The sequence below is a fragment of the Stigmatopora nigra genome, chromosome 15 (assembly GCF_051989575.1).
Source record: "Stigmatopora nigra isolate UIUO_SnigA chromosome 15, RoL_Snig_1.1, whole genome shotgun sequence".
In the NCBI taxonomy this organism is placed as follows: domain Eukaryota; kingdom Metazoa; phylum Chordata; class Actinopteri; order Syngnathiformes; family Syngnathidae; genus Stigmatopora; species Stigmatopora nigra.
The window spans coordinates 11,281,581-11,306,375 of NC_135522.1; the positions used below are offsets into that span (position 1 = coordinate 11,281,581).

Here is a 24,795-nt window from a genome sequence, read left to right on the forward strand (position 1 = left end):
CAGCATAACAGTAAACAAGATCTCCGTTCACCGAGCCAAAATAACATAAACTACGAGTGAAGTCTATTAATTTGTTGGCTAGCAAATCAATGGTGTTCGTTTCCGCTTCCGTTGGTTTCAACATTCGGAGAAAATAAGGGGTGTCATTGTCAATTTACTAAAACTGACTGATATTCAACCAAAATAAAGTGAAAAAATATAATGTTCAAATGACTTTATTAGGTGTAGAGTATTTCATACGATTTATTTTCTCTTGGAAAGTTATAAAGCGAAATGACACTTGAAGCATCTTGCGTCTGTATCCCCTGTGGCTCTGGAGTGGTACGTCCTCAAAGCCTAGCTTTCCGCGCGAAACGGCCCTGCCGCGTCTTGCTTTTCAAGCGTCCATTCCACAATTTAGCTCATGCTTAGGCTGAGTTGCGCCTCCACCCTATCTCGCGCGCTCAGCCACCTTTTTGAAACTCCAAACATTTTTTAACCTGTTTTTTTTAACGCCGTTCACACCAGCAGCTGAACGTCATGCCAGCCAAGACTTCCTTGTCGTTGCCAGATGATGTTAGGAGAAGGTAGGCGTCCGTGTATAACCTGTATGCTAACGATGTGCATCGTGCGCTACAATTCAGCAGGCTTCTTCTCTTGTTTGGGTTGAATTACGCTGTATCACAAACCGTCTTCTTCTCATTTTAACTTGTTTTGACTACTGCTACCTCATTATTGTATTCATTAACACGGGGGTGCTGAACTCCGGCCCCAAAGGTACTCTATCCAGTCTGTTTTTCATATCTCCCTCCTCATTTTACTCCTGAAGCAAATGATCAACACACCAGCAAGCTGTCCAGAAGCTTCAGACAAGATCCTGATTATTTCATTCAGGTATCTTGGTGGAGGGAGACACAGAAAATGGACTGGATAGGGGCCCTTGAGGACCGAATTTGGGCAACCCCGCGTTAGCATGTCGCCACTTGATCGTCCGTAGCATGCACGTTAGCCTCCAGCCTGTCAATGTCTGCGCGTGTGTACGGGGAAGAATTTGGCGCCACTGGCAACATTGTAAACAAAGGATGAGCTAACATGGCTAAGCGTTGTTTTGACCTTTTTTTCCCTTAAATATTTTAAAGGCTTCAGGTACTGCACGAAAATGGATCTTCAGATGAGGTGAGTTTTACCGCAGCTGGATTAAAGTCGTTTTATGCGGCAAACCTTTAAACGTGGTCGCGAGGGGTCCCTTTAAAAAGTATTCACGGGTAGGATTGCTCTTAAATTAAAATGTAATGACTGTTTTTCTTGCTCAAATACAATAGTAAATGACAACTTGTTGGGATACTACATGCGTTGTCTAAGGTTTCAGTCCGATTTCCGTTTAAACGTCGACAGCGTAACATGCGTGTGGACAGCGCAACACTGCTAATTGCGAACTTGTCACTAAAATAATTAAGAATATCAATCGATTTCTGCTGTAACAGTAACAAGTGCACTTAGGCTCGTTGTTAGTCTTACATCTGGAAACTAGTTTTGTTGGGATGCTAGCCTGGGCTTGTAGCCAAGTGGTTGCCATGCTGGCTGTACGGCGCGAGTTTGAGCCGCGTCCCTTGAGGCGGGCCGGTAAAATCAGTACTGCTTTATTTTGAAAAGAATCGTCACTCTAATCTGTATTTCTAAGATAACCTTTTAAACTGACATTGACAGCTGCGCAACTAGCGTTTACCTCTTTTAGTTACCATATTTTCACAATGAGGCGCATCAACTTGAAGGGCGCTGTTGCGGGTGTAATTTCTGTATTCAGCCCATACACAAGCCGCTCCGGGTCAATGGGCGTAGTAGCATTTAGTAATGCTAGCATAAAACACATGATAGTATACATGCCAGCGTATATTTTTAAAAGGCAAGAGAAGCAAAACTGAGTTTGATAGTCCTTTATTGTGTATTTGCTTAATATAAATCAAAGCATTCAAACATCTAAGAATCTGTCATGTTCTCTTCTGTGTCCGAAATTGAGTTTGGGCAAGTGGGTAATTTTGCCATCCAACATGCTAGGTTGCATCTAAAAAAAAAAAAAAAAAGCTAATTATATTGTTTAAAATAAATGTTTGGGGGGCCCCTGGAGTCGTAAGGACAACAAGTGATATACACATACAATTTAAATGAAAACCGCCACATTACTGGATGTTTATCATCACCAAATGATGTCTTTTTGCTCTTACAGTTTAATGTGAAAGAGAAGCTTAAATTGGTGCAGAGTTTCCTGCATGTTGATGCTCAGGATGCCCTTGGCAACCTGGAAGAAAAAATGAAAAGCTCAGAAATCTCCATGGTGAGCATTTATTTGAATTTCAGCCATTTTCACACCGTTACTCACAATGTCTTTGTTTTCTCCTCCCTCAGGAGCACTACATCTCCAATGTGAAATCTCTTCTGGGAAAGGAGCTCAACCTGGAGAACGGCGAGGAGTTAAACAGCAAAATGAACAGACTTACGAACGGATTCCACAAAGACAAGGATGTTGTTATGGAGGTTGAGGACGATGAAGCCATCAAATCGCCAGGCGGCCGAGGGTGCAAGACTAAAACTGAAACCAAACGTTGGTCTAAAGCACCAAACAAACATTCATTCATTTTTAGCATCTATTATCTTACCATTTATTTTTGCTTACCCCAACAGAGTCACCAAGCAGTTCCAGAATGACGAGAAGTGGCGGAAAGCAACCAACCATTCTTTCAGTGTTTTCCAAAGTGTGAGTTAATGCTCTTTTTAATTCTAAATTAACTCCTTGATGACTGCATTTACATTTAACAAATGTGCATAATTCTAAGACAAGTACATAAGTACATGTAAATAGTAGTAATAAAATACTGAATTGGAGATAGGTGATAATGATAAGTATCGTGAAATATTTTTTGTCAAAAATAATAAACACCTGATTAAAAAATCTATAATTTTAAACTGCAGTTACACCACCCGACCACCACAGAGCATAGAGGCACTGTTGCAAAATGAACACGGGTTTTATTTTTAATTTTTAAAATTTTTAAATACCACGTAAGTACCCGAGCAAAGAGCATCATTTATGAATTTTGCATGCAACACCCTTTAGGAAAGTGCAATCCAGCAGTTGATCATTACGATTCACATCTAGTATCTCAGAAATTCCACATGCGATGATTTTTCCCTTATAAAGTAACACATTTGTGCTCCCTATTAAAACAATGAATATGGAGGTGAAAATTGTGAATTCAGTGGCATCCTATGAGAGGAATTGTGCAATTTAAGGGTGCGGCTTATGCGCGGAGGCAGCTAATATGTGAAGAAATATCGTTATTTATTCACAGAAATTTGAAAGAAAAGATGTGATAGTTATCGTATCGTGTCAATTATCGATATCGACTGATAATTTTTTAATTGTGATAACCATTTTTGTCATATTGCCCAGCTCTGTACTGAATGTAGAATATTACATGGAAAATCCTATTTCTATGTAGATGTATATACATAATAATATTGCAATTAGGAAATAAGGATTATTTATTCATTTTTTTGGTTGTATTTTATAATTTTCGTGTACCTGGGCTTTTTTACGTTTATTTTTAGAATTTTAAATTGCGTATCAATCATGCGTTTAAGAAATTTGAATATTTAATTGTTGGGAAATTATTTTACTTCATACTTTGATAACTAAAAATCATGTTGCTTTGTTTGTTGTCTTAATTACTATTCGGAATAATTTACAAAAGGTATTAAAACTATGACCTTTGTCAGAACAGTTGAAAGCATTTTTATATGGTAAAATCATCTAATCCGCAGTCAGAAACGCAAGTCTGAAGACCAGAATGGGGAAGCCACTCATGGGGAAACCTTGAATGGGGAAACCACGAATGGGGAAGCCAAGAATGGAGAAACTGAAATGAAACGAGAGAGCGATGAGGAGGAGGTGAGTTGGCCTCATTCCTGGTTCTGCCGCAAAAAAATTCACACCATCTTTTTTTATTCCCAAAATGTGTAGCAATCTCAAGAGAAACGTTTGAAAGTCGAATGTGTAGAAGCCAAAACTGAGACCAGTACCGTCTTAGTTGCAAAGGTAACAATGGATGACAGAGACATTTTTTTTACTTCAAGACACTGAAATATAACATTTCTGCAGACACCACCTCCCAAATGCCCAGATTGTAGGCAATATTTAGATGATTCAGACCTCAAGTTTTTCCAAGGGGATCCAGACACTGCGGTGAGCATGATAATTTTTGTTTTCCAATGATGCGTGGAAGCATGTTAAGACTTTGTGGTGGCATGTTTCCAGTTGGATGAGCCAGAAATGTTGACTGACGAGCGACTCTCCTTGTTCGATGCGAACGAGGACGGTTTTGAGAGCTACGAGGATCTGCCACAGCATAGAATTACAAATTTTAGGTGACAATTTAAGATTTCAATTAATGTTTTTTGTACACGTCGATGTATACAGTGGTACCCCTACTTTTTAATGCCTCTAAATACAGTTGTGGTCAAGCGTTGACATACACTTGTGAAGAACATAATGTCATGGCTGTCTTGAGTTTCCAGTTATTTGTACACATCTGATTTTTATCTGATAGAGGGATTGGAACAGATACTTCTTTGTCTCAAAAAACATTGAAGTTTGGTTGTTTTATTACTTTATTATGGGTTAACAGAAAAAGTGATCAAATCTGCTGGATCAAAAATATACATAAAGCAACACGAATTGGCAATTTTGGTGACTTAGAAAGTTGTCAATGAAATGAGTTTCATAGCATGGCCTTTTAACTTCTTGTCTGTGCGTATGAGTGACTACAGCTGGCGACTTCTCTGAGGCCATTTGAATAGGGCTCATTCGATGCAAATGCCCACAATTGCTACAATGGGGAAAGTCAAAGGAGCTCAGCATGGGTCTGTAAAAACAAATCCTTGATTTGAACAAGTCAGGAAAGTCACTTGGAGCCATTTCAAACAGATGCAGGTGCCAAGAGCAACAGTGCAAACAGTTGTTTGTTAGTATAAAGTGCATGGCACTGGTTTGTCAGCGCCACGATCAGGAAGAAAACGCAAGCTACCACCTGCTGCTGAGAGAAAATTGGTCAGGAGGGTAAAGATTCAACCGAGAATCAGCAAAAAGCAGATCTGCCAAAAATTAGCAGCTGCTGGAACACAGGTGTGTGTCCACAGTCAAGTGTTTTGAATCTCGATGGACTGAGAGGCTGCAAGAAGGAAGCCCTTGCTCCAAAAATGGCCCTTTAAGGCTCAACTGAAATTTGCTGCTGATCTCATGGACAAAGATAAGACCTTCTTGAGGAAAGTGCTTTGGTCAGACGAAACAAAAATTGAGCTGTTTGGCCACAGTGCCCAGCAATATGTTTGGTGGACAAAAGGTGTGGCCTTTAACCCCAAGTACACTATGCCTACCGTCAATCACGCTGGTGGTAGTATTGTGCTGTGGGGCTGTTTTCCTGCCAATGAAAGTGGTGCTTTAGAGAGAGTAAATGAGATGATGAAGAAGGAGGATTACCTTCAAATTCTTCAAGATAACCTAAATTCATCAGCCCGAAGATTGGGCATTTGGCACAGTTGGGTGTTCCAAAAAGGACAATGACCCCAAACACACATCAAGAGTGGTAATGGAAGGGCTGAATCAGGGTAGAATTAAGGTTTTCAAATGGCCTTCCTAAAGTCCTGACTTAAACCCCATTGTGAACTTTTGGACAATGCTGAAGAAAACACTTCCATGTCAAAAAGCCATCAAATTTAACTGAACTGCACCAATTCTGTCAAGAGTGGTCAAATCTTTCAACCAGAAGTTTGCCACAAGCCTGTGGATGGCTACCAAAAGCGCCTAATTGAAAATGGCCAATGGACGTTACCAAATATTAGCACTGCTGTATGTATATTTTTGACCCGGCAGATTTGATGACTTTTTTCTGTTCACCCATAAAGTCATAAAAGAAACAAACTTAATGAATGTTTTTGTGACAAAGTATCTGTTCCAATCACTATTAGAGAAAAATCAAAGTTGTAAAAATAACTGGAAACTCAAGAGAGCCATGACATTGTTCTTCACAAGTGTATGCAAACTTTTGACCACAACTGTATGAAATTTTCTGGTTACAAAGCACTTTAATATGCAAATGACCGTTCCAATATATGAAAACAAAATATCTCGTAGCGTAAAAACATTTCCTGTTATTTTTTTAATGGTCCTGCTGGCTTCTCATTGGATCACATCAAATCCTTTTGACTGGTGTTATTTGTCACCGTTTTTTTTTTCCTCTAAATTTAAATTACTAATAGCATCGCTACACTTAAAGCAGAAAAAAAACATTAAAAGTAACGACTCCTTAACACATCCTCTCTGTATTAATTGACGAAATGGAGCGCTTGTTACACCTTTGGAGTTCTATTTTTTCCTAAGTTTTTTTCGAATATTAATGGGCCGAAATTTGGACATTTGGCGCATATCGATTGGTATCAGGCTTCTTTTTTTTACTTCACTGGTCGATAGGAATAAATCAATTTCAAACTGGGTTATTTCGGCTCGGATGCACTTCTCGTCTCGTGTTTTAACATGAGTAAACCGGTACAGCAGCTCGTTAATTTGAAGGCTGATGTTGCAGCTATGCTTCAATTCGGCAGCCTTTATTGATAATAAACACCCGTCAATGCAAATTAACCCCTTAACCCTCTGTTGCATTGCTGCTTTACAAATAAAGTTGAATATACATTCAATAACATCAACATGAGTTGTAAGAACCCTTGATATATTTCTTGGATATATTGGTAAAATTGATAATTTTGACTCGGTAGTTGCTTTAGTATGTGTACATTTGTTTAATTTAATAAAGTTCAATCAACTTCAGTACTCCCGTTTATTAATTTTTAACAGTGTGCTGACATTAGCTTTCCTATTAGACTGCAAAGTACTCCTGCATTAATATAGATTTTTCATACATTATTCATTTAATACATCAATAATTATACGCATTTTTGTGTTTCTCACATTCATACAAAAATGGGACTCCTAGATCTTTTTTAAAGAGCCTTTTTTTAAGAATTGTGGAACAAATTCCTGAATTTACATAAACCACTTACTGTTTTCTCTCGATTATTGCAAATGCACTTAAACATTTTCCCCCTGCTATCATTTTTTTTTTAATTTTATTTTTTAAGTTCATAAAAATGGGAAAATCCACACTTAAACTCAAGCGGAAGCCGCTCTTAAATGGTCGACCCTACGATTTTTCAATATTCGAGCGATTACTGTACGGACCTACTTATAAAAAAATCAAGTTAAACGTTCTGTAACCAATTCATTTCATAAGTAGAGGTACCACTGTATTTTAAAATGTTTAAACTCTTCTGCAGTGTGTATGACAAACATGGACATCTTTGCCCCTTTGACGCCGGACTGATTGAGCGGAATGTAGAACTCTACTTTAGCTGCGTCGTTAAACCCATCTATGATGACAACCCCTGCTTGGATGGTAAAGACCACACTGCATTTTCCATTCATATTCACTGTATACTTCATTACACGGTTTGCTCCATTTAATGGCATCCAATGTATTGAAGTGAGAGGATTTGTTCATTCACTGCCACCAAGCCAGTTCTACTCATGATGAATTGAGTTCAATTGGATTGAAAGTCTAATAGTCACTATCACATTTCTATTCACAGCAAAAGAATGATTGTGCAGCACAGAATTGGATGTTGTTCATATTTTTGTTGTTGTTTAGGGGGTGTTCCTGCCAAAATCCTTGGACCTATTAATGCCTGGTGGATTACTGGATTTGATGGTGGAGAAAAAGCTCTAATCGGGTTCACCACAGGTAATGAAAGGGCATACTGTTAACAATTCTCTTGCAGAGCATCGATTTTTGAAGACCCTGAACTCCTTTTAATATATAATGTTCATAAACAACATTCACTTTCGATATTTGAATCTTGTTTCAAACACAGAACGTGTCCTGTAAACTTAAGACTTTTTTTCCAGTCGTTCTTTAAAAAACACAACCGAAAAGTTAATAGTGAATTATAATTTCCCATACCAAAATTCAAATGGAGCATTTTTCCCTACAAAAAGAACAAAGCAAGGTTTTAATGCATGGATAAGTTAATGTCTTGAAACATAACTGCTAAATGATAGCTGAGGTTTTCTTTTTTGGGGCTCTTAACACCTTTCTATGTTACAAGAGTTTAAATGGGAGTACTCCGTAGGTAAAAATGTCTCTGCCTATTTAATCATTTTATTTGTTCTTGAGTTGTCGTGACACGAATATATAGACACTACAGAGCCCCATTTTCTCTGTTCAGCGTTTGCAGACTATATCCTGATGAACCCCAGCGAGGAGTATTCTCCCATCTTTGCGCTTATGCAGGAGAAAATATACATGAGCAAAATTGTGGTGGAGTTCCTCCAGAAGAACTCAGATGCTAGTTATGAGGACCTTCTCAACAGGATTGAGGTAAAAATCATAATTATGTACATTTCAGTACAATTGCGGGAGGGGAATCCCCAATTCATTTGGACTGGAATGATCATTGTCGGACCCCAGATTCAAATAGATTGGACGCTGTCCTCAATTTCAGGCAATAAAGTAAACTAAGCTAATTGGGCATTTTTTTTTGTTTTTCAGACCACAGTTCCGCCGCCAGGCCTCAACTTCAACTGTTTCACCGAGGACACGCTATTGCGCCACGCTCAGTTTGTGGTGGAGCAAGTGGAGAGTTATGACGAGGCGGGTGATTCAGATGAGCAACCCATCATTGTCACGCCCTGCATGCGTGATCTCATCAAACTAGCGGGCGTTACACTAGGAAAGAGGTACGACTTTTGTTCTGGTGTTTCCCCCGTAAAGCCTGGTGGTTGAGAAGCCCGCTGGTGGGCCATCATATTTTTTGAAAAAAAAATAATGTATGGTATAAATCTTTTACCATGATATGGGCCATATGAAGATATGCATTTTTTAAACGTTTTTTTGCGTCAATCAGTGCAGAATTCAGGGAAAACAATGGGTCCAAAGCAAGCCAATTTAATGGAGGGTACTGATAGGAAAAAAGGTATGATGACAATATTAAGAATGAAATAATCAAAAGAGTGGTGTACGCGTGACTGAGCTGGCTGGCCAATAGGAGAGGAGTACTTTGACAATATGTACAGTACACCAAAAACAGGATATTGGATTGGAAAAAAAGTTTTATTTGTTTTAATTCACCAATTAACAAAGTAACACATAACTGGTGGTTTCATAGTAATAAAATGTGTTTTAATAGTAAATTAAGATTGGACGGATTTCACGGAGAGGAGGGAGAGAAAGAGTGGGAACGAATTTGTATGGAGTTAAGATCGTATCTCAAAGTATTACTGTATTTTTAGTTATTGAAAATTTAGAACAAAGTACTAAGAAGAAAAATCTTAAATCGACTGGAATTTTAAAATAACATTAATATCATTATTAAACTAGGGATACCCTCTACACAATTTAGTTTCACAGTCACCAGAATTTGAGGATCTGCCAGTCCTAATCTGTTACCTCTACAATGGTCCGGGAATGGAATATGTGTATTACTACTGGTGCAATGCTAGCTTACCCAGGAGCTATGGAATCATTTGCTTCTGCCTTTCTCACTGTTTTGTGATGCAGTTGTTGACCGTATGTAGGGTATGTATGTATGAGGTTCATCAATCATTATACTTTAATATAATTATAAAACAATGCAGGCAGACATCCGTTTCAATTATTGACATTTAATTAAATTGGCATCTCTGATGATCAACTTGCAAGTGAGAATACATTCCGACATCGTCTCCGCCACGAATAAAATCTACCGTGCATTCATTTCTCCTGCCCCTTTAAGGCCATAAATCAAAACAATTACAAGGTTATTGATTAATCCAACTGCGTAAACCAAAACAACACCAAGAATCCTACCATATCAGGTATTCAATAATAACAATTAAGGGGAACTCAAAACAAACTCCATTAGAATTTAAACAAACAAGCCTTCATCCGACAAAACAATTCCATAAAGAAGCGAAAAGAGCGTCACGATTTACGACAATATGCGAGTAATCACGAAGGTTGCTTGGATATCGATAATGCGGTATAAGCATCTTAAGCGTCCTTCCAGGTCTGCATTCCTTGGGTAGGAGTCCAGTAAATAGTCCTTGAAACGAGGACTCAGTGACTTGTTACGATCCTGAGTCCTCTTCAGACAAATTGAAGAAGCTTCCATACAAAAATTATTAAATGCACACATATATAATAGTATTACAGAATTAATCCAATCCATGTATGTATGTAGACCGTGAAATGAAATGCTACAGACCTGTGCACCTATCAAACACACGATGATGGATACCATCCATCGCATTGTGGACCGTATCACCAGATGTAGTTAGAATGTCAAAATATATTTTTATACTTTGGTAACACTATTGGCTAGAAATATAAACCCTTTTGGCCCACCTGTCTTTTAAGGCGCTAGGGGGAAATGAAACGCTGTGTTTGAATAATGCAGGAGTGCCGCTTTAGTTGCTGCTTCAGTTGCAGTGTTTACAAATCCTTTTTGACAAAATTTTGGCTTTCAGTTAAAAAAAACGGGGGGATAATAACATTTCTTGGATTGCTTGCTAATGTATGCTATTCTTTCGATGTTCCTTAATGCAGCATGCTGCTGTACTGGTAGGTTGGCCTGAATGCATTGGACAAAGCTTGTGCTATTTTTTTAATGGTTTCACATTGTATTGTCTGTGTACTACTGTCATTTCACCATCCGCTTTGTCATTCAAAGTCGCTCTAAGTATGGGGCAGAAAAAGACCACATATATGGTTCTACTCTAAAAGCTGTATTTTGGGTAAAGCTTTTTGTGTGAAATAGTGAAAAGTAGATTAGATTAAACTTTATTCATCCCATACTCTGAAATTCACAGTTTTGATGATAGAAATAGTGTTAACAGACAGGTAGCAGAAAATGATTAACCTCGAAGTGCCTGGTAGGTTCAAGTGGTTCGCCCAGTGTTGCCACAGAAACCAAAAGTTGTTTTTTGAATTACAGTCTGGACCTTCTCACCCCTGCTTTGTTCATGTAATTCATTCAGTGCCATTGATGACAATAGATGCTAAATTATGTAGCTCTTAACTAAATTAAAACTTAAGAGTTGGACTCACTCGTGGATGTCCGACCCATTTTGAAGTGGAAGGTCTGATAGCAAATAAACATTCCTTCATTAGTTGTCACGTCTCCCATGTAAAATAGATTGGTGGTCTATCGCCGTCAATGGCAGAAAAAGCTGTTTTTACCATGGTTAGCAATATAAAGGCAATGAATGCAAAAGGACTACTATATGGGCAAAATAAGCATGTATGAGATGCAGGACAACACCAAACCGACTCACTCAAAAGATCCAAGTGAAGTCTGCCTTTGTTTTGTAAATGCTTCTTAATTACCTGTACTCAAACAGCCTTACTGAGATCTTCCTTAACTCATTTGAGGACAGCCTCTAATTTTTCTCACTTGATACCAAGGAGTTTCCCCATTTTATGCTACTGTTATGAAAATATTGCAAAAATCTAAAACTTAAGTTAGGTTGAAATGGGTTAAGTTCATCCAATTGTATTATATTTTTTTTAATGGCGATGTAAGGTAAATCCTTTTTGTGAAGCTGCAGATAGTCTGCTCTGCTCCCCAATAGTAGTGATGTCTTCAGTTGATTGTTTTATTTTATATTGTACAGCAACTTTTGGTTTGAAGGCAAATTCTAAAAATTAAAACAATTATTTTTTTTCTTATAAAGTAAGAATTACTTTCATAATCGAATAGTGAGAAAAGCAATTTATTTTATCTTATTCACAGAAGTTTGAGTATATATATTATAATAATGGATGGATACCTATCTTTTTTGTCTGAAATTTGAAACTTCAAACTTCTGTAAATAAATAAATTACTTTTCTCCTTATTCAAATATGACCGTAACTGTTAGCTCTCTTTAAAAGAAAAGAGAATATGAAATATGATTTTAAAAAGTTTTTTTTGTTCTGTTGTGCAGTAAAAATAAGAAAATTCACTCCTTACACTAAGAAAAGTAAAGAATAAAACCTGCAGAAATTTTGACTGGCATCTTTATTTTTATGAATTTCCCTTCAAACCAAATGTTGCTGTGCAATATGAAATATAGAAAAGAAAATGCCAGAGAGAATTCACTTGAATCTTTTAGTTGGTCGGCCTGGTGTTGAAAACCATTTTATAGTTGCTCATTCTGGCCGTGTTATTGTCCTTTTTGAGTTCACACTGCGTGTTAGCCTCTATTCCTGTCATGCTAAAAACATGTTTACTCGTCATTCAAAGCATTGGTCTGGAACAGGCGTTCACCTCAACAGTGGTTCAGATGGTATAATTACACTTAAAAGTATCAAATTTTTATCAGGTGTTGAGTATTATCATTGACCAAAAATTACTTTATGCTAATTATTATCGTTTAATCGCCCAGTTCTTATGTATAGATCTTTTTTAAAAAAATATATATATTATTTTTATTGTCATCTCGCCCAGGCCTAATCACAATTCATACATCCCACTGGATTTCATTCCACTACTTTGCGGTGTCACTTGTCCTGTGTTGCATGGCTGGCCACTTTTGATGATTGGCAAGGTGCTTATTTGTGACATCCCATTACACAACCAGCAGCAGGAGCCCTTTAGCCCCTAAACCAAACCCAACATATGCTCTAAGATTATTATTTTTTTATATAGGCGAGCTGCCAGACGACAAGCTATCCGTCACCCCACCAAGATCGAAAAGGACAAGGGTCCCACCAAAGCCACCACCACTAAGCTGGTATACCTGATCTTTGACACATTCTTCTCGGAACAGCTGGAACAGGACGACAAGGACAGCGCCTCCAAACGGCAGCGCTGCGGCGTCTGTGAGGTGAGCCAAGACCGAAGACTTATGTACCATTGCTGCTTATTTGAATATTTTGGAATATTACAGAATTAGAGGAAATTTTGGCTACAACTTTTTTACTTCACTTTTCTAATTTTCTCCCACATATTGATAATTAAACATAGGTAGACCTGGGTGATAAAGTGATAACGGTAATTATAGTCAAATTTTTGTCAACAATATTCAAAACTTGTGTTGGTATAAACTACAATTACAGCCTTTGTGCGCCACAAAAAATGGGGGGCCCTGATGGTCCTTGACGAGTTGACAAAGATGGTGTGGAGCAGCTAATAATGTAGCTTGGTTAGCCATACATCTACGCACTCAGTGAATAGTGGGAAATACCTATAACAGTCAAAAGGCGCAATTATGAGATGCAGGACAAAACTGAGCTTACCCACTAAAAGATCTAAGTGAAGTTTACCTGCCGTGTACTTTATCCGTGCCTATGAATGCACTTGAGTAAAGCTGGACGATATGACAAAAATTGTTATCACGATAAAAAAATCACTCGATAATTACCACTAACCGATATTTTTTGTTTCAAATTTGGAACTTCAAAATTCTGTGAATAAATTTACTTTCCTCATTCAAATATGAAAGTAACGGTTACCTTAGCTACACTATGACCTATGATTTTAAAAATATTTTTGTTGTTCTCTTGGGCAATTAGATAAGGCTCCCTCCTTACACTAAAATGAAGTCAAATATAAAAACCTGCAGAAATTTTGACAGGTGTCTAAATTTTCCTTCAAACCAAAAGTTGCAGTGCAATATCCAAGAAATAAAATACTCAACTGAAGACATCCTCACCATTTGCAAGGAGGGTATTTTGCTACTTTCAGCCTCATGAAAAGAAACTGTGAATTTACCTCGCATATGGCCATTTACAAAATAATAAACCGATGAATGAACTTGACCCAGTTTTATCCTAGATAACAAGTTTTACTTTTCAGAACATTTACATGAAATGGGGAAACACCTTTATCTAGTAAGAAAAATATTACAGGCTATCCTCATATGAGGACAGTGGGTTAAGGGCATTTTCACTAAGGTAGTTCTTTGTGCACGGGTATTGACGGGGCTTTTAATACTAAAAGAGAGCAAGAGTGAGAGAGAGAGGAAACACCAAGGAGATTTCACTTGGATATCTTAGTGGATCGGCTCTGTGTTGTCCTGCATCTCATAATTGCTCATTTGGGCTGTTATTTTCCTTTTGCGTTCATGCCCCATGTTGGCACATTTCCTTATCCTCTTCTCCTGAGCGTTGGTCTGGAACTAGCGTTCATGTCGCAATAGCGTCCCCGTTCTTTGTGGTGTAATTGCAGTTTCAAATCTTAAAATTTGCGTGGTTTTCCCTCCCACATTGGACACTCTAAATTGCCCCGAGGTATAGCTGTGAGTGTGCATGGTTGTCCGTTTCCCTGTGCCCTGCAACCCCCCCGGCTCTTGCGCAGAGTCAGCTGGGATAGGCTCCAGCACCCCAAAGTGGTTATTCACAGATGTTTGAATTTGAAAGATTTGATAGTTTTCATGATAATAATTTTTCCAATTTTTTTTTGTTTCGTGATAACTGTTTTTGTATTATCGCCCAGATCTGATTATAGGTATAAATAATCACGTTTTACATTGAGTTTACCAATCAATGGTAACATTTTTTTGTCAGTATCTTATACTTTGCATCATAAATATCACATGCACTGTAAAACTAGATGCAGAAAGTCCAAGTTGGCCATTGGTAACCGGTGGCCATCTTAAAGTGGTGGGCTTTTCTAGCAATCTCTACTCCTCTTAGCATGTACTTTACATCATAAATATCACATGTACTGTATAAAACGAGATGTAAAACGCAAGTTGGCAGCATCAATAACCGGTGGCCACCTTTAAAGCATTAGACTTGTCTGGGGGCTCTTCTCCACTAAACACTTAATTTTGTGAAATCTTGAGATTTTCCTGATAATTTTGTATGAAACAATTTATTTGCCCGATCCACTGGGTTTGAGTAGTGTATAAATGAATGTTCTACTCTCCCACTTCAGACTTGGATGTCTACTAATGATAGACTCATTAAAGTTAACAGCAGAATGTTTTGAAAAGGCTCCCATTATTGTCAGTGTTGTTGACTCCTGGAAGGACCCTTTTTATATGTTTTCTCTTAGGTTTGCCAATCTCCTGATTGTGGCAAGTGTCCCGCCTGCAAGGACATGATCAAATTTGGAGGCAGTGGCAAAAGCAAACAGGCTTGTAAGCAAAGAAGGTGAGTGGAAAAATGTATTTTCACTAAGTGGGTTTTTTTATTTAAAATCCTGTGTTCAGACAAGGAATGTTTCTTTCTCAACACACGATGCGTGGCTGGACAACGTCAATCTAACCACGTGTTAAATTTTTGTGCCAGTAAGATAATGTCAGCAATGACGATGAAGCAGCCAATCAAGTAATTTATGATTTAATTTACTTTATTTGCTGGTGACAGAACCTTCCTCAAAGTCCAAAACAAAGAGGGGGAGTACAAAACAGGACTAGGAGAATAGTAAAAATAATTTGATATTATTATCTCAATATTATGAAAAGGGAGTCAATTTAATATTGTGAGAAAAATTAGAAAAATATACATGGACACAATATACCGGATTAATTTATTTTCGAAAGTGATTAGGAAGAAAAACATTTAATTCCAACCCTGATCTCATTTTCCATCATTCCTATTACAGTGATGCCTTAAGATACGAGTGTCCCAACCTACGAGAAATTTGAGATACAAGGAACATTCTGAGCACATTTTATTATGAAAGCCGCTAGGTGAGGTGGTCCTTTTCAAGCTGCGCGGTGATATTCATGATGAGAGGGAGGGGCTATTTTAATATGGATAAAGGAGAAAGCGGAATCTGCGAGGATTTGAAAGTCCAGCAAGCAGCTGAGGCCAGGGATACTTCAACGAAAGACGAAACCTTCAAAGCGAGTCGTGGGTGGTTCGATAACTTTTAAAAAATTAAAAAACGAACTGGGATACGCTGTTGTGAGGCACAGGAAAGCAGCTAGTTCCGACTTGAAATCCTCGGCAGAATACATTAGCACCTTTTTTGCCTCGGTTATAGCACAACAAGGTTACATCCATTGTGTATATTAGGCGAAGTTCATTTAAGTTAAATTTAAAGTTTGTTTTCATAGTGTCACAAAAGTGTAGTGAAAATTACTATATATATTTTTTTTTTCATTACGTGAATCCAATGTTGGTCGCGGTGTGTGGCCAAAACTTTACACAACGTAATATGTACACAAACTGAATTTGGCAGCGGTGTTATCATGCGTAAAAATGTGGCCGGTCTGAACGCAGCATATTTCCCCAATGATCCAGGTGCCCAAACCTGGCCGTGAAGGAAGCAGAGGATGATGAGATTGTGGAGGAGGAAGATGTGCCAGTCAAGAGTAAGAAGGCGTCTCAAGTGAAGCGGAAGAAGCAAACTCAGTGCAAGTTGACATGGATTGGCGAGCCTATTGGGGTATGAGCTTCATGACTACTCTGTTTCTAAAGGACACTCGCTACATGTTGACCTTCTATTCCTTTTCAGTGTGAAGGCAAGAAAAAATATTATAAAAATGTGCGCTTGAATGATGAAGAGCTGGAAGTCGGCGATTGTGTCTCTGTATCGTCGGAGGATCCGTCCACTCCGTTGTACCTGGCTAGGTACTACAATACTTTATAGGCCAGTGACTGTGATAATCATCAATGACAGTCAATTAATTCCGGTGGTTTTTTTCTCCCTAGGATCACTGCAATGTGGGAGGACAACAACGGAAAGATGTTTCATGCTCACTGGTTCCTCCGCGGCACGCAAACGGTGCTTGGGGAGTCGTCCGACCCCCTGGAGCTCCTCTTGGTGGATGATTGCGAGGACATCTCGCTGAATTACATTCAAGGCAAAGTCAATGTCACTTACAAGGCACCTTCCAAAAACTGGTTCATGGAGGTGAGACCACCTCACATTTGGGGAATGCCCCCCTTTTTACAGAATGCTCATAGAAAATTTTTAATCATCAGGGTGGATCTGATGTTGAAGTAAAAGTCATTGAAGACGACGGTAAAAGTTTTTTCTATCAGTTCTGGTACGATACTGATTTTGCCCGTTTTGAGATGCCGCCCAAGACTGTCCTGTCTGAAGACTGCAAGTTAAAGTGAGCTCCTGCTTTTTATCATCCAAAAATGAACATTCCTTTTTTTTTAACACTTTTTTTTTTGAAATAAATATTCAGGTCTTGTACCAGCTGCGTGAGAATTAAAGAGCGTGAGGAGTGGGAAACACCTCGTGCATTTGAGCCCCTCAATGAAGATCATGACTCAAAGGCACTTTATGCCCTTTGCTGCTTCAAAGGCGAGCAGTTCAGTGTAGGAAACAGTGTCTACCTTTCTCCTGAGGCCTTTACCTTCAGGTAACACCTAAACTCATTCACTGCCAGCTCTCACAATTGAAAAGAATTTGACCTAACAGTAGCAGCCATTGAGTTTCAAAAAAAAAAAAAAAAAAAAAAAGGTTGTGATCTGTTTTGTTTGTGTCTGCCGTCAGTGTGAAAGCCACAAGCCCGGTGAAGCGCTCCCACAGGAAAGAGGACGTGGATGAGGATTTGTATCCAGAATACTACAGGAAGTCCTCGGATTATATTAAGGGCTCCAACCAAGACGCTCCGGAGCCGTTCCGAATTGGCCGGATCAAGGAGATCTTCTGCCACCGGCGAAGCAATAATAAGGTGGACTTGTCCGACGTCAAATTACGACTGTACAAATTTTACAGGTAATAAATTACACATTTTGGTCTCCTATCAAAATGCAAAGACAATCAAATAATCTTTTGACAGGCCGGAAAACACCCATAAAGGCGTGAAAACTAGCTACCACACAGATGTCAATCAACTTTACTGGAGTGATGAGGAGGTCACCGTCAATCTGTCAGATGTGCTCGGACGATGTCAAGTTGAATATGGAGAGGACCTTAACGAGTCAGTCCAAGATTATTCTAGTGGTGGTTCTGACCGCTTTTATTTCTTGGAGGTAATGTTTGCATTATGAAATCTCCTTTTCTTTCTACTGATTTTAAAACAATTTCCAGTTGTATTGATAAACACACAGTTGCACATTTAAAACTGACTATGAATGCTGATTTTGTCAATGTTCCCTTTAATCTTCTTGCAGGCCTATAATGCCAAATCCAAAAGTTTTGAAGATCCTCCAAACCATGCTCGCTCTGCCAAGCTGAAAGGAAAGGGCAAAGGCAAAGGTGTGTTAAAGATTATTTGGATGAATACTAAAAATGAATTTAGGAAAAATAAACCAACTAGCTACCTGAGGGCCAGATTGCTAATACAACTTAAAATATGCCTCTGTTTATAAGAAATATGCCTCTACTTATAAGAAATTACAGTTAAGAAAAACACCTGTTACCAATTGTTTTTGAGTAGAGGTCCCACTGTATTTCCCAAGTTAATAAAAATTAAATAAATTTAAACGAATTACCGTGTTTTCACGACTATAAGGCGCACTTAAAAGTGCCATTTTCTCCAAAATAGACATGGCGCCTTTATAATCCAGTGTGCTTTATACATAGATAAAAATGAATGTCATTCGTTGAGGGTGCGCCTTATAATGCAGTGCGCCTTTATAGTCGTGAAAATACGGTAATTAAAAAATGAAACACTAGTTATGGCTCAACACAAGTCAGAAATGTTATTCATTTACTTTTCATCCCGTGTTATTAGACTGCTCGCCACCATTGATAATAACTTGACAAATGCAACAAACATCAATTAACTTTGAACGACTGACTGCTGACTGAGTTTCATTGTTCATTGGCCCCTCCCAGTCTAAATGCTGTGAATGGGAGCAAATGAGTTAAATAGGGGAAAAGCTTGAAAGATGTGTATTTTTAATTTTCAAGGACTTGTTATGGATGTGACTTTTTTTAATGGAAGGTAAGGGCAAAGGAAAGGCTTCTGTCCAAGAGTCAACGGAGCAGCCCACAGAATCACAGACTCCTAAAGTGCACAAATATCGCACACTGGACGTGTTCTCGGGCTGCGGCGGTCTCTCCGAAGGCTTCCATCAAGCTGGTAAGGCCACTAAGCTAAGGACCTATTTTAATCCACAGATATCCTTTACATGCGTATTTTTTTTCTAAGGCATTTCCGAGACAGAGTGGGCCATCGAGATGTGGGAGCCGGCAGCACAGGCTTTCAGGCTCAACAATCCGGGCACCACCGTATTTACAGAAGATTGCAATGTTTTGCTGAAGCTGGTCATGTCGGGTGAAAAGAATAACTCCCTGGGGCAAAAACTTCCACAGAAGGGTGATGTAGAGATGCTATGCGGGGGACCGCCATGCCAAGGCTTCAGCGGCATGAATCGTTTCAATTCACGCACATACTCCAAGTTCAAGAACTCCTTGGTAGTCTCCTACCTTAGGTAAAAAAATTAAAATTTAAATTAAACATGTAAATAGCCTACTTATTGCGGGTGAAGAATGACCATTGTCTTGTTTTCTGTGTTGCAGTTACTGTGACTACTACAGACCCAAGTTCTTCTTACTTGAGAACGTGAGGAACTTTGTGTCTTTCAAAAGGTCCATGGTCTTGAAGTTGACACTGCGCTGTCTTGTCAGAATGGGATACCAGTGCACCTTTGGAGTCCTACAGGTTACTGTCATCCTTTATCACTTTGCCGCATCAATACATGTTTTTTTTCTATTAAGTATCCAAAAAAATATTCATAAATATGTCAAAATTCACACTGAAACCTGCAAGCGAAAGATGGGAGATAAAAAATGTAGTGAATCAGGGCACCGCTTCATCTTTGGAGCTGATGTTGGTGGTAGTAATAGACATTTTTTTTGCCTTTTCCTGTTTTCTTCTGATTACATTTCGCTCCGCGCACATTACCTCGTGGCAAAAGACTACCTCTAGTCCATCTTTTGAATTGTGCTTGAAGGTGCCTCCTAACCGTCATGCGTTATCCATGGCCCATCTAAACCAGTATTCTGCACTGACTCTTGAAAAAAAATTAAGAACGGAATATAAAATAAAAGAAAAACACATCGCAATTAGAGGTATTTATTTATTTAAATCATTCAGTCCTAATTATTCTGTCAGACTCTATATATTTAAATGGATTGGGCACATATTGCCGTCATGGACAGTTTTAACTGCTTAATTTGACGAATATTGGAATTTGTTTTGGTACGGGGACATCTTATGGTTGGTTAATCTACTGAGTTAACTATTTTGGATTTTTGTTTTGTTTTTCGTATGCGATTCAAATTAGTGAAAACTAGAGGAGAAATTAAAGATAATACATTCTCTATTGTTCTGGTTATCGAAATAGCTTCATATTGCCCAACAATGTCATGGTCGCAAACAAAGCCTTAAAAGTTGTGTATTCTCTTACCCATTGGTTGTATGCCATTTTGTTCAGGCGGGTCAGTACGGTGTGGCTCAGACTCGCCGCAGAGCCATTATCCTGGCCGCAGCACCTGGAGAGAAGCTTCCCCGCTATCCTGAGCCTTTGCACGTATTCGCACCCAGAGCTGTTTCCCTCAGCGTGGTGGTGGATGAGAAGAAATATGTCAGCAACGTCACACGGTAAGTTCCACCTCTCTGCGCCAAACATCAAACTGTGTCGTAACGCAGCATCTTGTGCGCAGAGGCAATGGCGGGATTTACAGAACTATCACAGTGCGAGACACTATGTCCGACCTGCCCGATATCCGCAATGGCGCCACCGCTTTGGAGATCTCCTACAACGGCGAGCCTCAGTCGTGGTTCCAGAGGCAGATTCGTGGCACACAGTATCAACCCATCTTAAGGGATCATGTTTGCAAGGTGAGAGCAGAACCACAATACAGTGGTACATCGGCATATGAGCACCCCGACATACGAGTATTTCAAGATACGAGTAAAATTTTGAGCCAATCTCTCATATCTCTGGATACAAAAAAAAAAATTTGATATACGAGAGAGCCAGGGGGCCAAGACATTGGAAGCTGTTTATGATTTTAGCGCTGCATCTCTTTCGTGTATAACAGATATCTACGGGCACTGGGTGGAGCGGTGCATTTTTTTTCAGTCTGTTTTGCCCCTTCACGCCGTGCGAATGTCGGAGCGATCGCTAATACGAAGAGTATATATCACTTTTCATTGGCTGCTCATAAGAACATCAGGAGCATTGACTCTCCCCGCAACTCCCTTGTGTAATGTCTCTGCGAGCACTGGGTTGAGCGTTGCAGTTTTCTTATGATTTTCCCTTGAAAGTAACACATTTGTACTCCCTATTAAAACCATGATGGAGGTGAAAATTGTGAATCAGGGTGGCTTATATGCGAGAAATAGTAAAATTCAATGATTTTAAGACAATTTGTGTAGTTTATGTGAGTAAATGTAGTTTGAAACCATGCTTGGAGACTTAAATGCCCATACAGATTGAGATTCATCTGTGACAAAATAATGGTACACCCTTCTGCTTGCACAGATCAATTTCATTTTCTAATGTTAATTTAAAAGAATTTCGATTTTTGTGTATTCTTCAGTTAATACATTTTGTCAGCATTTTCTGAACAAGAGCGATAGAACTGCATTTCAGTGTTTATGTCCTAAATATCCTTTCATGTGCCTAATTGGAATGGTGCTTTTAAAATAAGTTAACTAAATAAATTTAAAAAAAATGCTGTTTGTGTGAAAAGGACATGAGCGCTCTAGTGGAAGGCCGCATGCGCCACATCCCGCTGGCGCCAGGCTCGGACTGGAGAGATCTTCCCAATATTGAAGTGCTTCTGAAGGATGGCACCAGGACCAAGAAACTGCGCTACTCTCACCAGGACAAAAAGAATGGGCGCAGCGGCACCGGCGCACTAAGAGGAGTGTGCACCTGTGCTGGAGGTACGCAAGGGCTTTTATGAAACTCGGAGTACATCAGGGGTGTCCAAACTATTCCACAGAGGGCTGCCATTGGGAGAAGGTTTTTGTTCCATATGATTCTGAACTGACGGATGAACACGATAAGGTTTCCTCTGTAACCAAGAGCTTGTGAGTGCAATCAATTGATTACAATTTTAAGGAACTGAATTGCTGAAATTCTGTCTTAAACATTTGGAATGAAAACCTGCACCCAGTCCTGAATTGAGGACTAGATCATGGGTATCCGGTCCTCAAGGGCCATGGTGGCTTCAGATTTTCATTTCCAATCAAAGATACATTTTCACCAATCTAGTGTCATTGGTTGATTGCCGTCAGGTGGTGTTGGTTTCAGAAGAAACCTTATTGGTTAAACTGTAGTGGATCTGTTGGAATAAAAACCCACAGAATTTTGTGGATTAGTTTTGACACCACTGGACTAGATGTTTTAATGATTGTCTTTTTTCTCTGATGAAGCAAAGCCTTGCGATCCGGCTGACCGGCAGTTTAACACACTGATCCCGTGGTGTCTCCCTCATACGGGAAACCGCCACAATCACTGGGCGGGACTTTATGGTAGACTGGAGTGGGATGGATTCTTCAGTACCACAGTCACAAACCCTGAGCCAATGGGAAAACAGGTAAGGTTTCGGTCACGTCCTAGCAAAGTAAATTCTAAAATATTGCACAATCTAATATATTGCATGTTGTTATTGCACAGAAAAGATTGTGTGTTGTGCTAATGCATGTTCAGAGTCCTGATGGCTGTGGGGAAGAGACTGCCCCTAAGTCTATTTGTCTGTGCTTTGTGAGAACTGTAGAGTCTGCCAGAGGGCAGCAGCTGGAACGGGTTGTGACCAGGGTGGTATGGTTCCCTAACAATGTTCCCGGCTCTGCTGAGGTAGCGAGGGCTGGCAAGCCGTCTTAACCCTTTATGCTGTCATTGAAATTGGCCAAAGTTAGCAGGAAGTGCATTGTGAGGATAAGGGGTAAAGAGAGTGAATTAATAACAGGAAGTGACTCAGGAATGGTCAATAATTATTGGGAAGTCACCTGTAAATTGCATAAATATACAGGGTTGTCCACTGTTAGTCACCTTGCTTGAGATAACAGGCCAGCAGACCAAAGGTTCCCCATGCAGGTCCTCTAGCAATGGAATTTTCTCGGCATGTTTTTTTTAAACTTTTTAATTTGTCTTTGTCAACAAGCGATGTAAAAAATAAGTTATTTAATAATTGTTTAGTTGCTCCCATTGTTGGCAATAGACATTCGTCATTTCCAATGGAAATAAGAAAAATAACATTTACCATTATTTATATATGTTATATAGATATATAGATATTATATATTGTGTATAGTCTTAGTCCGGACTGAATGGAAATTCTTCAATGCCACTCATAAGTTAGATTTGGATCTGTTGTAATTATTAAAGTTAAATTAATTCAATGAGCAAATTGACACTTGTCCTATAATGTGTAAATTGTTGCCTTAATCCCATGTAATATTGTTATTATGGGCTGTGCATTTTTATTTTACTTTTTATTTTAATATTTTTTTAAATTTTAATTCTCTCAAATAACAGGGTCGTGTACTGCACCCTGAGCAGCACCGAGTGGTGAGTGTGAGGGAATGTGCTCGCTCTCAAGGGTTCCCTGACACCTACCGCTTCTTTGGGAACATCCTAGACAAACACAGACAGGTCAGCAGTCACACCAGCTTTTCCAGCTCTGAAAATTGATGGCGAGTTAATGCTTTTATTTTCATCGGCCTCTGGCAGGTAGGCAACGCTGTGCCACCACCCCTCTCCAGGGCCATCGGAATGGAAATCAAAAAATGCGTTATTGAAAGGATGAAAGAAGACCAAATTGAAAGTAAGCATTCTTTTTTTTGTAATGTGCATGAACCTACTTGAGTAACAAAACTTGTCCTCTTGATCCATTACAGATCTCAAACAGGAGAAGATAGAGATGTCAGACTAAGTTTTTATTGTATTGTTTTTTTTTTTATTTTCCCCCTGTCCCTCCAGCTATATATGGCAAATGAATTTACACCATTCTGTGACACAGAGTAATGAATTAATGAGTTTTAATCTTTTTAACTTGTATGTCAAATTATATGTAGTTTTTATATCTATTGCATCAAATAAAGCTCTTATGAAATGGCTCATGTTAAACTTGGAAAATGTTTGCTTGTTTTTTTTTTAAATATATTTTGGTTCTTTATTTTATTTAAATTCAGCCTGGTGGTGTTCACAGATCCCTGTCAAAATATAGATTGAACATCTAGTACCATCAATGGTACAGAGTACCATCATTCATCTACAGAATTGAATTGGGGTTCTTTTTTTGCTTTCCTTTTTAATAAAAAAAATTGATTACTAAATATTTTTCCCCTCAATTAAACTGAAGGATGGTTTTGTGTCTCAGGCCTCTTTGGGTCACTGAAATCAACCACACCTGTGTTCATTAGTTTGATAGATGAGCCCAAATAAAGGAAAAACTTTTGATCGGTGTTCTACATTATTAATCAAACTAAGTATCTCTCTGGTGCTGAAAAGCAAGAAATAGTTGGATGCCTTGGACAAGGTATGAAAACCTTAGAAACGTCAGGCTGTAACGAGGGTGGTATGGTCCCTATCAATGTTCCTGGCTCTGCTGAGGTAGTGAGGGCTGGCAAAGTCTTCCAGTAAGGGCAGAGAGCAGCTGATAATCTTCTGGGTGGTGTTGATCACTCTGCATGGCTTTTCTGTCTGATCAACACATTTTGGATCACATTTGCTGGACATGTTAGTTAATATTGTGGTCTACATCCACATCTTTGAGGTCACTTTTTTTAAAGTTAATCTTAAAGTCACTAGTGGTTGGCCTGTCAGCCTAACAGTTCGGGAATCCTGGGTTCAAATCCAGAACACAAAAACAAAA

At 38.9% G+C, this 24,795-nt stretch overlaps 1 protein-coding gene across 2 annotated transcripts; it reads left to right on the forward strand.

Annotated features, from left to right (window-relative positions):
• The first annotated feature begins 977 nt into the window (after nucleotides 1-977).
• Nucleotides 978-24,047, forward strand: dnmt1 (DNA (cytosine-5-)-methyltransferase 1). Of its 2 annotated transcripts, XM_077734404.1 has the most exons (33): nucleotides 978-1,155; nucleotides 2,204-2,311; nucleotides 2,383-2,578; nucleotides 2,659-2,731; nucleotides 3,799-3,925; nucleotides 3,998-4,072; nucleotides 4,136-4,219; nucleotides 4,292-4,401; nucleotides 7,363-7,481; nucleotides 7,734-7,826; nucleotides 8,311-8,462; nucleotides 8,634-8,821; nucleotides 10,668-10,682; nucleotides 12,751-12,928; nucleotides 15,103-15,200; nucleotides 16,299-16,443; nucleotides 16,513-16,628; nucleotides 16,710-16,911; nucleotides 16,983-17,116; nucleotides 17,195-17,371; nucleotides 17,506-17,730; nucleotides 17,795-17,987; nucleotides 18,129-18,213; nucleotides 18,905-19,042; nucleotides 19,112-19,394; nucleotides 19,483-19,624; nucleotides 20,400-20,566; nucleotides 20,629-20,806; nucleotides 21,664-21,859; nucleotides 22,352-22,515; nucleotides 23,457-23,573; nucleotides 23,652-23,745; nucleotides 23,819-24,047. In XM_077734404.1, exons 2-33 carry the CDS (start codon nucleotides 2,288-2,290, stop codon nucleotides 23,851-23,853), a joined length of 4,323 nt encoding a protein of 1,440 aa, XP_077590530.1. In that variant the 5' UTR covers nucleotides 978-1,155; nucleotides 2,204-2,287; the 3' UTR covers nucleotides 23,854-24,047. The 2 variants fall into 2 exon arrangements, with proteins under 2 accessions (XP_077590530.1, XP_077590531.1); XM_077734405.1 differs by lacking the exon at nucleotides 10,668-10,682 and having other exon boundaries at nucleotides 982-1,155.
• Nucleotides 24,048-24,795: the final 748 nt, after the last annotated feature.

What these genes read in the sequence shown, in the direction of transcription:
- dnmt1 (XM_077734404.1), top strand. Translation starts at nt 2,288, where the DNA reads ATGAAAAGCTCAGAAATCTCCATG. An exon ending in CAGGCTTGTAAGCAAAGAAG is followed by an intron (nt 15,201 to 16,298) that starts GTGAGTGGAAAA and finishes CCAATGATCCAG; the next exon opens with GTGCCCAAACCTGGCCGTGA. An exon ending in GGATTGGCGAGCCTATTGGG is followed by an intron (nt 16,444 to 16,512) that starts GTATGAGCTTCA and finishes ATTCCTTTTCAG; the next exon opens with TGTGAAGGCAAGAAAAAATA.